Source organism: Strigops habroptila, chromosome 12 (assembly GCF_004027225.2).
Source record: "Strigops habroptila isolate Jane chromosome 12, bStrHab1.2.pri, whole genome shotgun sequence".
Taxonomy (NCBI): domain Eukaryota; kingdom Metazoa; phylum Chordata; class Aves; order Psittaciformes; family Psittacidae; genus Strigops; species Strigops habroptila.
The window spans coordinates 351,340-362,964 of record NC_044288.2 but is presented as its reverse complement, the minus strand read 5'-3'; the positions used below and the strand labels follow the sequence as shown (position 1 = coordinate 362,964).

Below are 11,625 nucleotides of genomic sequence, written 5' to 3'. Positions count from 1 at the left end.
GCGTCTATCTCAGCACATTCAGCCTGGCTGCTTCCACGTAACCCACAGCTGCAGCGTGGTTTGGATGGATGGAGGGTCTGAGCAGGAGAGGATCCAGGTGGTGTTTGTGACATGGCTGCTCCGTTCCATCCCTGAGCCTTACCCACAACCTCATTCCCAGCTGCTCTTCCCGCTCTGCACAGCTTTGGCCTCTGGGTATGGGATGGAACAGAAACCTGGCTGCGGCATCAGCAATCAATGCAATGCTGCAAGGCCCAGCTCCCTTGCTCCCAGGCTAGGCAGTGGTATCCTGCCGGGAGAGGGGAACACAGGGATGGATCTGCACATCTCACTTGGCTCCTGCTCCTGTGCTGGCAGGGAAGGAATAGGGAGGCCAGTGCAGAGTCCCTGCTCCTCCCAACCCAACCACAGTGGCACATCCCTGGCTTCAAGAGCCTGGCATTAAAGCCTGCAGTGCTTCCTGCACTGCGGCACTCGGGTTCCTCCCGTAGCCAAACCCCATTCCTTGGGGCATTCCTTGGCAAAGGGGGAACATCAACCCCACTCCTGGCTGAGTGCTAGGAGGAGGAAAGAGTCTTGGAAGCACTTGGAGACATCACAGAACCAAGTTTATTTCCCCCCCTCAGGATGCTGAAAGCACAGAAGCACTTTAAATACTGACAGAGAGACCCAGCGCCCCGCAGAGAGCAGGAGAACGAGGAACAGGGAGCCTGACCAGGGAGCAACGGCAGCACCGGAGCTCTGCACCACAGCCACGTGCAGAGGGAAGGTGAAGGACAGGGTGAAGCTTTAATGTGGCTTGTGCAAGGGGGCACTGCAGGAGCCAGTGGTGAGATGAAGGGAGCTGCAAGGAGAGGATGTTCCTTATGCAAGGAAGCGTCACACTCCCCACACAACCACAGTGGCAGGAAGACCAAGAATCCAACCAGCCCAAAGGCTTTGTGATACCTCAGGTTTGGGATTTGAGCTTCCCTTTGGATGCCATTCCTTCCATTTCCACTGGTGGAAGCGGGTTGGCTGTGGAGCCAGGACGTGGGTGAAGCGCTGCCTTCCTCCCCAGCAGCCTCCACCCCACTCCGAGCCCATCTCCTGCTGCTCAAGGAGTCTCCATTGGAAACCCAGCTCTGGTTAAAGCATGAGGAGCAAAGGAGTATGTGGGGAATGGCACTGAACGTGGCTTTGGAAGCCCCAGGAGCAGGGAGTGTGGCAGCAGCCCGCTCCCGGCCTCCCCTGACAGCTCCAGGTCTCAGCTTTGGCAATGCTCGTATTGATAACACACTGACCCAACGTGTGACACAGGCCTGAGAGTCTCGAGGTTATTGCTACTGTGTAAGACAGGCTGGCTTCAGCCCTGCGGCCAGGGACTCTGAGCACATCCTTGGCAGGTCACTCTGAGGAATCAGACTTACATTAAGAGCAGAGGCAAAGGACTAATCCCTCCTGTTCAACTGGCTTGTCCTGGGGTGCTTCAGCCAGACGGCAAGGCAGGGTAGCTGGGGAGACACCATCAGACACCATCCTTTCATCATAAGGTTCTCTTTGATCAAGAGCTTGGCTTTCTCATCAGTCCCAGGCGCAGTGCCCTCCGGCTTGCTCTCCACACAGGCTTGGAATGACTGCACAGAGCAGGCACCAACCACTGCTTTAGTTCCAGGTCCATGGGGAAGGGCAGCGAGGTCTGCACATCTTCACCCACCCCACAACAGCCAGTACCAGGTGACAGACAACGGGATGCTGAGAAGGGGGCATTTGAAGGTGACTGAGGAAAAGGAGGAAATGCAGAGATGGAGAAGTCCAAGAGGAGTCCCCAGCCCTCCCATAGGGCTGGAGGAGTTGGGAAAGCTGTTTTCCTCCCTGTGCGGTCAGGGGGCTCTGCTCAACTGCACATCACCCTTTACCCACACTTCTGTAACGGGTTGCCTGGCTCAGAGCCCCACAGAAAAAACAGCACCCTCAGGCCAGAACACCAGCACAGACTGACCTGGAGCTACCTCCCTACTACCTGTCCTGCTCCATCCAGGGCTTAGAAGGGCCATCAGCTCCTTGATGCTGCCAGAGCAGCATCTCTCACACCAAAGCCAGTCCAGCAAAGCACTCATATCCCAGGTGTGCTCTTCAAAGCACACCAAGGAAGTCAACAGACCTTGTGCACTATCCCGGAACCAGCCACAAGCAAGCCAGGGCCCCAGTTTAATGCTGCAGAATCCAACCAGAACATGGGCATCTTCCAGTTGCCTCTGATGGCCCCAGGTCTCACGATGCTTTCAAAGCCCTACACTAAGCCTTCCAGAGACACGTACCTGCTGCTCCAGCCACCTCTGCAGGCTCAGGTTATGCTGCAACACACAAAGGACAGGGCAGCAAAGGAAAGGGAAGTGGCTCATGAGAAGTGTAACGACAATCTGAGGTATTCAAAGCACAGGGAGAAGCAGGGAAGTTCTATGTTCTCTGGCACAAGCTAAAAGGGATTCAACAGTAGACTCCCAGCTCTGTAAGAGGCTATTGGAAGTGTGCAGACTGCCCTGAGCCATACCCAAGCTGGTGGATGGACTTTCCTGCCCTTCTGGGCTCCCCAGCAGGACAGGATGAATTCGCCCTGCCACAGAGCGTTCCTCTGTGCACCTCCTCAGAGGAGCATCAACACCTTCCTGTCATCAATAGGGTGCTGTGGCACCCGACATCCCCAGGAGGAACCCCATACCTCCACTTGGAAACATGTGCTACAGGAGAGTCGTGCAACAGGGAAACTACGGCTCCTTCGCGGAGACTGAGGAGAGCTGAGGAAGCATCTGATGACTTCTGCCAAGAGGAAGCAACCAGGTGATCAGAGAGAACCTTACAAGGTGTATCTGCTTGTGCTCCTGAACCAGGAGGCAGGGTTTGCCTGGTGGCTTTATGTGATGATGAAAGGAAGGTGTCCACACCTCCCTCTCCTCTCCTGACTGCATTCCTACCTACCAGACTGCAGCAAGGGAGAGAGCAGGCAGCTTTGGGAGCCCTGCTGCTGGGAGATGCCACCAACAGAACAAAAACAGAAGGAAAAGAAGCTTCAAGAGGAGCTGTCACAATGGAGTGGAGTTGCCACCTTCCCTGGAAAACACCTCCCAGAGTGCCATGCCTCCACCTTGCTGGATCAGTCACAGTCTCTTCCTTTGGGTGCCCATGGAATGGGGATTTCAGAGCTGCCATCACCGCAAATGAAGTGTGAGAACAATGGTCATGATCACCCCCAAGAAGAGGACAAAGGGCAGCCAGGTCTTCACAAATCCCCCTATGCTGCAAAACAGGAAAGAGAGGAAGGGTTTAAACATGGGAAATCAGCAGAGAAACACAAAAGGGAGCTTCCAGCTTCAATTCAGGTCAAAGACTAACACCTTTCAAACCTGCACAGAAAGGAGTGGTGACAGGAGAGCACCAAAAATGAAACTCTGTTACCACAGCCCTCATTCTGCAGACTGCTGCTGTATTTAACCAAGACAACAGGGAAGAGAAACCAGTAATCCTTGGAGACAAGCCATTCTGTGACCTTATGTTCTGATCTACCCCAGCCAAAAGACAACACAAGGGTGAGATTTGCTTTAGCCAGCATTTCCCAAATTCCAAGCACCATAAATTAGCTCCCAGATACAGTATTTTGGGAGCAGCATCTGGTGCAACCCAGCAAGCACTCTTGGTTCTCCTCCTAAGAACAGGCAGCAGGCAGTGACAGTCTCACCTACCAGCGACACCCCCCCCACATGTTGTGGGGGAGAGATGGCTCTCCCTTCTCCACAGGACAGGCTGAAGCTTTAGAGGGCTGGGAAGAAGGAAAGAAACAACTCCTTTGATTGCTGAATCTAGGCTTCTCCTCAACTCACCTCACATACTTCCCATAGAGCAGGGAGAAGAAGCAGAGTTTCACCATGTTCCAGGAGGTGCTGTTATCATATCTCATCAAGTTTAAGGCCAGAGCTACATGAGAATGGCAGTTATCACAACAGAGATTGTGCTGGAACAGAGAAAGGGGCACAGCATTAGAAATCCTGTTGAGGCTTCCCACTTCCGCACCCTGTGCCCGTACAGAGCCACAGGTCCCACTCCTGCAGCAAGGACCTGAACCCTGGGGAGATATTCCTCACACACAGCCAGGACACCATCACTGGTGCCATACCATTCGGTGCTTGTACTCCTCTGAGGCATCGTGTACAGCTGTGTCCCAAGCATTGGATCCGGTGGAGTACACTTTGCTGGGATCCAGTTTCCAGTACCTAGAAGGATGAAAAGAGATCCCTTTAGCATTGCTGCTGCACCTTCACGACTTCCTGTTCTTCGCAGCAGGAAGATGCTTAATGGACTTAGAGAAATCCACGGCCTCGAGAGTCATAGAATCCCAGCCTGCTCTGGGTTGGAAGGGACCCTAAAGCTCATCCCGCTCCAACCCCTGCCACGGGCAGGGACACCTTCCACTAGAGCAGGTTGCTCCAAGCCCCTGTGTCCAACCTGGCCTTGAACACTGCCAGGGATGGGGCAGCCACAGCTTCTCTGGGCACCCTGTGCCAGCGCCTCAGCACCCTCACAGGGAAGAGCTTCTGCCTCAGAGCTCATCTCAATCTCCCCTCTGGCAGATTAAAGCCATTCCCCTTGGCCTGCCCCTACAGGCCCTGGTCCAAAGCCCCTCTCCAGGTTTCCTGGAGCCCCTTTAGGCACTGGAGCTGCTCTAAGGTCTCCACTTAAGGAGCCTTCTCTTATCCAGGCTGAACCAACCCAGCTCTCTCAGCCTGGCTCCAAGCCCTTGGAGCATCTTTGTAGCCAAGAGAGAACATGCAGAGCTCTGGGGCACAGACAAAGCTCTGCGCTGCTTTCATGTCCCAGGACAGGAAACCTTCTGGCCATTCAAAGCATAAGCCTGCTCTGACAGACACACAAAACCCAGGCACCTCTCCTCCTCCACCCAAAAACCATTAATGGGATGTGAGTGATGAGTTTATTAGCACAGTGCAGGCAGGATTTACTTGGAGCACTTGTTGTTAACACTATCTTAACATGTGTTAACCTTTTGCTTCCTTTTCCTTAATAAAGGCTCCACACAGCTCTTATTATTAACACTATTACATTGCTGTCACACCTCTAAACAGATTTCATTTACTGTGTTGTCTTGAAAAGCAGAGACACAGCAGCCATCCACTTGAATTAGGGCATCTGAACAACAAGGAAAGCAATATTATACCATGAATTAAAGGACTTCTGCTGGTTACTTGGTTAGTTTAATAAGAACTAACAGGGCACTTACTTCACTGGCTTCCCAAATGCCATGTTGTCTTCCTAGAAAAGAGGAAAGCTGTCTCAAGAGGATAGAAGCCAGCACAAGATTCATGACATGCCTCTTGCTGGAAGAGGCTTGTCATGAGCCCATGTCCCGGCCCACCACCACTTAGTGATGAAGCTGTCACGTTGCCTCAGCAGTCTCTTATTCCTGTGTCTGGATTTAGGTTTGAATTTTTTTCATACTTCTGTTGTGGGCATGAGTATATTTATACTCTATACATGGTCACACCATCCAGCTATACGGTAGAAGTACTGTTCCCTAACTTGTCCTTGTTTTCAACTCTTAATACTTTGTTAAATGTCCCAATCTATTCAGAGTATTAATTATCCCAAATTAAAACTCCCTTACTTTTAAAATCCACTGAACTACAGCCTTACTTTTAAAATCCACTGGACTATAAAGCAGTTTAGAGGATTAGCACATACCTGATGCTAAGCAGCATGATTGTTACTATGCTGAGGAATTTGGAAGGCATTACTGTAATGCCTGTCCTCCTCACATTACTGTAATTACACCAGTGAAGGTGAGAAGCTGACCAAGCAGAGCTTCTGCTTGAGCACCTGCATCCATCATTTACTCACTGAGTATCCATCATCTACTCACTGAGACAAAGTACGGCCCCGCGAAGTCCCGAATGACTCCGGTCGATGTGCAGATCCCCATGTGACCGATGATCGGGAAGAGCCATCTACGGAGACAACAAACCAACCATCACGTGAGGTATGTGCCCCCTGATCACACTGAGGGCAAGCAACATGCTGCCAGGAGCCTGCTGGAGCAACCAACTGCATGGCATGGGACAGACAGGAACAGTTAAAGCCTTATACATGGCTGAGAGCTCGTACAGCAAACTAGATGTAAGCACCCCAGGCAGAAAGCAGGGGCCCTGGCTCCAGGAAGAGCAGTCCGTCCCCTAAACAATATCGTTGGCTCAAAGACTTTCTCCTCCCCACCTGCACAAGGGTTTACTGGCCAGAAGGTATGGCTGGATATAACGCTGTCACAGCACTGTCACAGCACTGTCACCTTCAGAGGGGACACTTCTTCCTTCTAATTCTCCTCTCAACACTGTCTTTCAAGTCTCCAAGGATGCCAGGAAGTGTCAGAGGGAGAAAACGGAGCTATTATTGAGTCTAAGGAAATTAATACCACTGACATTCCTGCTGTAAAGCCAAATCAAGAAGAAGATGCCACTATTCCGTCAGGGAATGAACCCACAAATATGATACCACATGAAGCAGGACAGCTCTCTTCAGTAGTCCCAGTAAGAAATAAGAAGGAAAAAGGCTTTTGAAAAGAGAATCAAGGTGGGAATTTTAAGCCACTGGAAAGAGGCAAAACCAAAGCTGGTTTGGTGCCGGATGGGACACAGCAACAGGGGAGCTGCAGCTTCCCCTCACACGGAGGTTTTAACAGTGCCATTCCCAACCTTGGCACCCACACACCACGTCTTGTACCTGCCTTTCTGCTCTGGCTCAGCAAACACCATCACCTCATTGGCACCGCAGGGGAAGAGCAAGGACAAACTCGAGCCTCCTCGTTCCCAAAGCCACATTCTACACCTCTTGATTTATCCCACAACCAGAGGAAAACTGGGAAGTTCTCTTGGAGCTTGACAAGGCAAATCGCCTCCCAGCCCGTTACGAGTGAAGCGCGGAGATTCCCCTCAAGGCACAGGGATGGTCCCAGAGCCCCGCAGCCGAACCCCTGCTCGCTCCCGCTCCCCGCAGCGCTCCCCACCCGCGCCCCTGGTCACGCCGGTGACGGGCCCGGCCCCGCACTCACGTGAGGACGGGGATCGGGGTCCACACCACGCAGTACGGGAAGCGGCCGCGCTCCGCCTCCAGCCCGGCCCCGCCGCCGCCGCCGCCGCCAAACTGCTTCATCTTGGCCTCCGCTTCCGCCATCCCCGGGGCACGGCCCTGCCCGCCGCGGCCCGTCACTTCCTGGAGACCGCGCTCGCTGCCGGGCACGGCCCGTAACCAGGAAGTGCGCTCGGGGCTGCTGCCCGGTTGTTGGGGGGGGCAGCACCGGGCTCGGGCCCGGGGACCCCCCCCCCGCCCCGCGGTGCGGCCGGTGCGGGTCCACCACGGAGCTCTGCCCTCCATGGAGCCAAAGCGGGTGGAGGAAGGAGATAAACCCCTTCAGCGGTGCGGGGGCTGCAAAGGGCAGGAACGGCATTTACAACTGGAGAAGCGGGTTAGGAAAATAACAATTGCTTTATTAGTTGAATTCGAACTTCACAAGGAGCTGAAGGAGAAATAGGTTTGTTCCAGGTTTACACCCACCAGGGACAACGTGCTCCAGGAGAGGGAAGAAGAGGGAGGACGGTCCCTGCTCTGCTCATCATCTCCTTTCGTGCTTCCCTTGGCTCATGCCCTCCTCACACAGAGCCCTGGAGCTGCAGTGCCCCTCTCCAGCCCTGTTTGTGGTGTTACACAGCACCAAGCCAAGGAGTTCTGCTCATCAAAGGCTTGGCTGGTTCCTGCACATGGCCAGGTTCTCCTCCTACGTGGCTCCTTCATTAAAGACTTCTCTCTGCTTTCCAGTACCTGCCTTTGCTCAATTAAACCAAGTCCACCCTTCCCCATTTATCAATGCATTCGCTGTTCTGAAACTGCAGTTTAGACTAGTGAAGCTTCCAGCTTGAAAGTCTCCGAGGGGATGCCACTGTGGAGCGGCTGGAATGGCAGTAGGAAGGGCTGGCCAACTAGAGGTGGCTTACTCACCCTCAATACACACTATGTATGTTGTATGAGTACTCAGGCTTCAACACAACTAGCTTAGTAATGCACTGGAGACTACGATTCCTCTCTAACATCCCACATTATTTCCTAGCCTAGCCCACATTTTAGGACAGCCCTTCCGAGAGGAGGAGCTGCCAAGTGGAAGCAGAGCCATGAGTGCCCCAGGTCCAGCTGTAGCGTGGGCATCATCTCAGCAGGACCTGTCACTGCACCAAGAGTCGATCAAGAGCCTGAGATTGTGCTCCTCGGAATGGGAGGGTGAGGGAATGCACAAACCAGTCCAGTTCCAAAGGAGAGAAAGCTGAGGAAAGGCAGACGCCCTCGAGCACAATGCCCAGTGCTTTCGTTCCTAACAGACGCTTCCCATTTTGGCACTTGGGTGGAAGATGCACACACAAGTTGTATGTGTTTCAAGTGAACACCTTCTGTTCGATGAAGAAAAATCCTTGCACTGATTTGCTTGGGGCTAACATAAATATCAGAGATTGTTAAAAACCCCATGAACAGGGGCCAGTGTGGGCCTGGCACAGTCCTTGGATTAGGCAATGGATTTGCTCTTCTTGCTTGTGTTTCAGAGGCTGCTAAGCAGCATATCACCAGGGACCAGCTCCCTTGGCAAAGCCACGGCGCAAGGACAATGCCAACAGCCATGGCAGGACACGTCTCCCTGCAGCGCAGCCTCACTGAATGGACAGGGGCAGTTCAGCTTACTCCCTCCTCAACCAAGGGCAGGAAGGCAAAGGCAGCTGCTGGAGCAAGGGAAGAACACTTCCTCAGGCTGGAATTAAAGGAAATCATACTAATAGTAATACTACAAATCAACGCAGCACCCCCGTACTGCGCAGCTTGGTGTTTGTCAGGTGAGCAGAAGGGCTTTCCATCCCCAGCACTGCACTGGCAGAAAAGGGGTGAGCTGTAGCTGACAGCAGGGTCTTCCTAGTGACAACTGGGAAGCTACTGCTGTTCTGTGCCTATTGATCTAAGCAGAATACAAAACACCTGAAGTCAGCAGGGAAAAATAGCTGCAGTTGGGAAAGAAACTGCAGGGGGGTGGTGGGGGAGTGGACATGACAGGGAGGGGAGAGCAGGTAAGAAGTTCTCCATGCATAAAATGAAAGGTCGGGCTTTTGATTGCAGCTCTCCTGCCTGCCGACAATGCTGGATCGATGGAGGGAGTAGGAATGCTGCCATCATTGCTTCTGCAATCTCTCATGTGAGAAACAAAAGGTTTCACTCCCACTTCTGCCAGCAACTTGCCACCGTTGTCTGCAAGGACACGGCTCTACCTCCTGTCGGGCCAAAGCATCCTCAGGACACAGAGGACGTCTGACTGCTCACTGCAGGTGCCAGCACACCGGAGCATCCCAGAGTCTTTCCGAGAGGAGAGCCCATCCACCCCTGCCCAGACCAAGCACCAGTCTGGGTCTGTGCAAGCCCACCACCACCATGGCTGTAGCTGGAGCTCAGCCTGCCGGGGGATGCAGTTACCTCCCCTTCCCACCCCGGCTCATCGCAGAGCCTGAAAGCAGCAGGCACCCAGCCAGCTCTTGTTCAGAGAGCGGCTTCCTTGGGAACCTTCCCTGTTGTGACAGCTCAAACATTGCAGGGACTGCCAGAACCAAACCACTCAAGGAAGAGATCCCCTCCCCCTTCTGACATTGACAGCCGAGGCAGCAGCAGGCACCACTGTGCAGGAGCCTATTGAGGATGTCACCACCGAGGCACAGGCTGATGGAGGACACCAAGGCATCCTTCCCCCGCCCTGGAGGTGATGCTGGGGTGGGTTGCTTTGCGGTGGTGGTGTTCCCCTCCTGTGGTCTGTGCCTGCTGCAATCTGACAGCCTCAAATTGCTCAGCAGGAACCAGGAACGTCACTCTCATCTGTATTGATGGTGGTGCTCCTCACCAGCGCAGGAACAGACGCAGGCTCAGCCGCCCACCCCAAAAGCATGCCCCTAAACCATCACAGCCCTCAGCTTTAACCTGCAGGTCTTTGCTGCTTCCCTGTCACTTGAAAGCTGCGTCTCCTTTTCTCTCCTGCTCCAACCGACACAGCCCATCCATAAGGTAACTTCTCTGTTTAAAGGAAAAGCCACCAGTTTCTCGGGGACAAAGTGGAAGAGCTCAAAGAGCCAAGTGCAGGTCACAAGGATTTCTCAGCTACCAAATGCTGCTAAAGGCCCATCTTCTCTCCTTGCTGGCCCCAGAGGGGGTCCTGATCAGCCTCACCTCCTGCAGCAGCAAGGCCAGAATGAGCTTCAAGGAGCATAACAGGCAGAGGCCTGAATTCCTCACTGCAACAGCAGCAGGCAGCTTTCCGACATCCTGCTCCCATTTTGCTCAGACAGGAGCCATCTCGAGCCCTTTGCAGACTTGTTCCTGGCACTGGGAAGTGTTACATCAGAGAAAAGTGAACTCATTGGCAGGGCTGGGACTGCTCCTCTTCCCACATCCCAGTATGTCACTCCTCACCCTCTGCAACCCAATTCCTTTACCTAAATTACAAACCAAACTCATTTGCTGGGTCCTTCTACCCATTTCCACCCACAAATGAAGCACTCAGCTTCCCCTTCCCCACTTCCTCTTTGTCCAATCATTCAGGCCAAGAGCTGACCCAATTAGCTGATTGCCAATTCCAGCTGTGGATGCACATTGCTTTGTTACAAGCAGAGCTGCCGTTTAAACCCATCATTTCTATCAGACAGGATTGGGAATGAAGAGGCCTTCAAAGACCCTACAGCTGAAAGATGTCCAATGGGAATTTTTAAAGAGAAGAGTTCCAATGGATGCTGAAAACAGCAAAATGGCTTTCTAACTCTTACTTAACACCTGGCATTCTGCAGCGTGGAGGGCAGGAAAGTACTGGGGAGGTTACGTAGCAGGAACCCAGTGGAGAAAGAGCTTGTGATATCCTTTAGCAAAGGATCATCTCTGGGTCTAAAAGTTCATGTCCAACATCCCCCCCGAGCGCGAGACACTTTAAGGCAATAAATGAGCTGTTCCTGACAATGGAAACAGCTCAGATCAGTCAGTAATGTTTCAAGCAGGTGACCCATAGCCTAAGTCACCAGGGCTCTGCTTCGCAGGGCACGAGGCAAGGCTGGACCATTCTCTCTTCTTGGCTTTTTGCCTCCCCCTTGCTCACCTCTAACTCTTGGGTTCAGCAGGGACTCAATGAGGACTTTATCAGTTGTATCCCCCACCCTGACAAGACATGATTCAGAGAAACCAACCCCATCACACACCACTCCCCTCCCTGTCAGACACGTGCGTCACTTCTCCCTCCCCAGCAAGCCCCAGCTTGTTCCTCCTCACCCCAACGGCCGCAGCTCTGGCTCTGAACCAAGCCAGAGGTGGATTCTGCTCCTGAACACAGCCCCAGCCCTCGCTCCACTCACAGATCCAGGCTCCCACACCTGATAAACCAGTATCAGCACTAACCCAGCAGCCACCAAGCTTACAAACCAGCTCTGGGGCTCCCCATGAAGCACTGCTGAGTAGACAACACCCAGCTCAACCAGGCCACCCTCCACCCTCCCCATCCACCTCCAGAGAGAAGAAAGGTAGAACAAA

The 11,625-nt window shown here is 53.2% G+C and overlaps 1 protein-coding gene and 1 long non-coding RNA gene across 2 annotated transcripts; one reads left to right on the top strand and one right to left on the bottom strand.

Annotated features, from left to right (window-relative positions):
* Positions 1-589: 589 nt before the first annotated feature.
* Positions 590-7,247, bottom strand: TMEM222 (transmembrane protein 222). Its single transcript, XM_030503686.1, has 6 exons — positions 7,091-7,247; positions 5,909-5,993; positions 5,270-5,301; positions 4,151-4,247; positions 3,858-3,988; positions 590-3,276 (listed from the first exon to the last, which is right to left on the bottom strand). The coding sequence occupies exons 1-6, from the start codon at positions 7,210-7,212 to the stop codon at positions 3,189-3,191; spliced, it is 555 nt and encodes a 184-aa protein (XP_030359546.1). The 5' UTR covers positions 7,213-7,247; the 3' UTR covers positions 590-3,188.
* Positions 7,248-7,289: 42 nt separating this feature from the next.
* On the top strand, positions 7,290-7,856 carry LOC115615514. The gene is made up of 2 exons (XR_003994075.1): positions 7,290-7,504; positions 7,582-7,856. It is a non-coding gene; the product is annotated as an uncharacterized LOC115615514 (long non-coding RNA).
* Positions 7,857-11,625: the final 3,769 nt, after the last annotated feature.

Bases quoted from the DNA above. Each gene is read 5' to 3' on its own strand.
- TMEM222 (XM_030503686.1), bottom strand. From the start codon at position 7,212: ATGGCGGAAGCGGAGGCCAAGATGAAGCAGTTTGGCGGCGGCGGCGGC. The intron at 5,302-5,908 runs GTGAGTAGATGA...CCTCTTTTCTAG, and splicing joins CGGGGCCGTACTTTGTCTCA to GAAGACAACATGGCATTTGG. The intron at 3,277-3,857 runs GTGAGTTGAGGA...CCTGTTTTGCAG, and splicing joins CTCTATGGGAAGTATGTGAG to CATAGGGGGATTTGTGAAGA.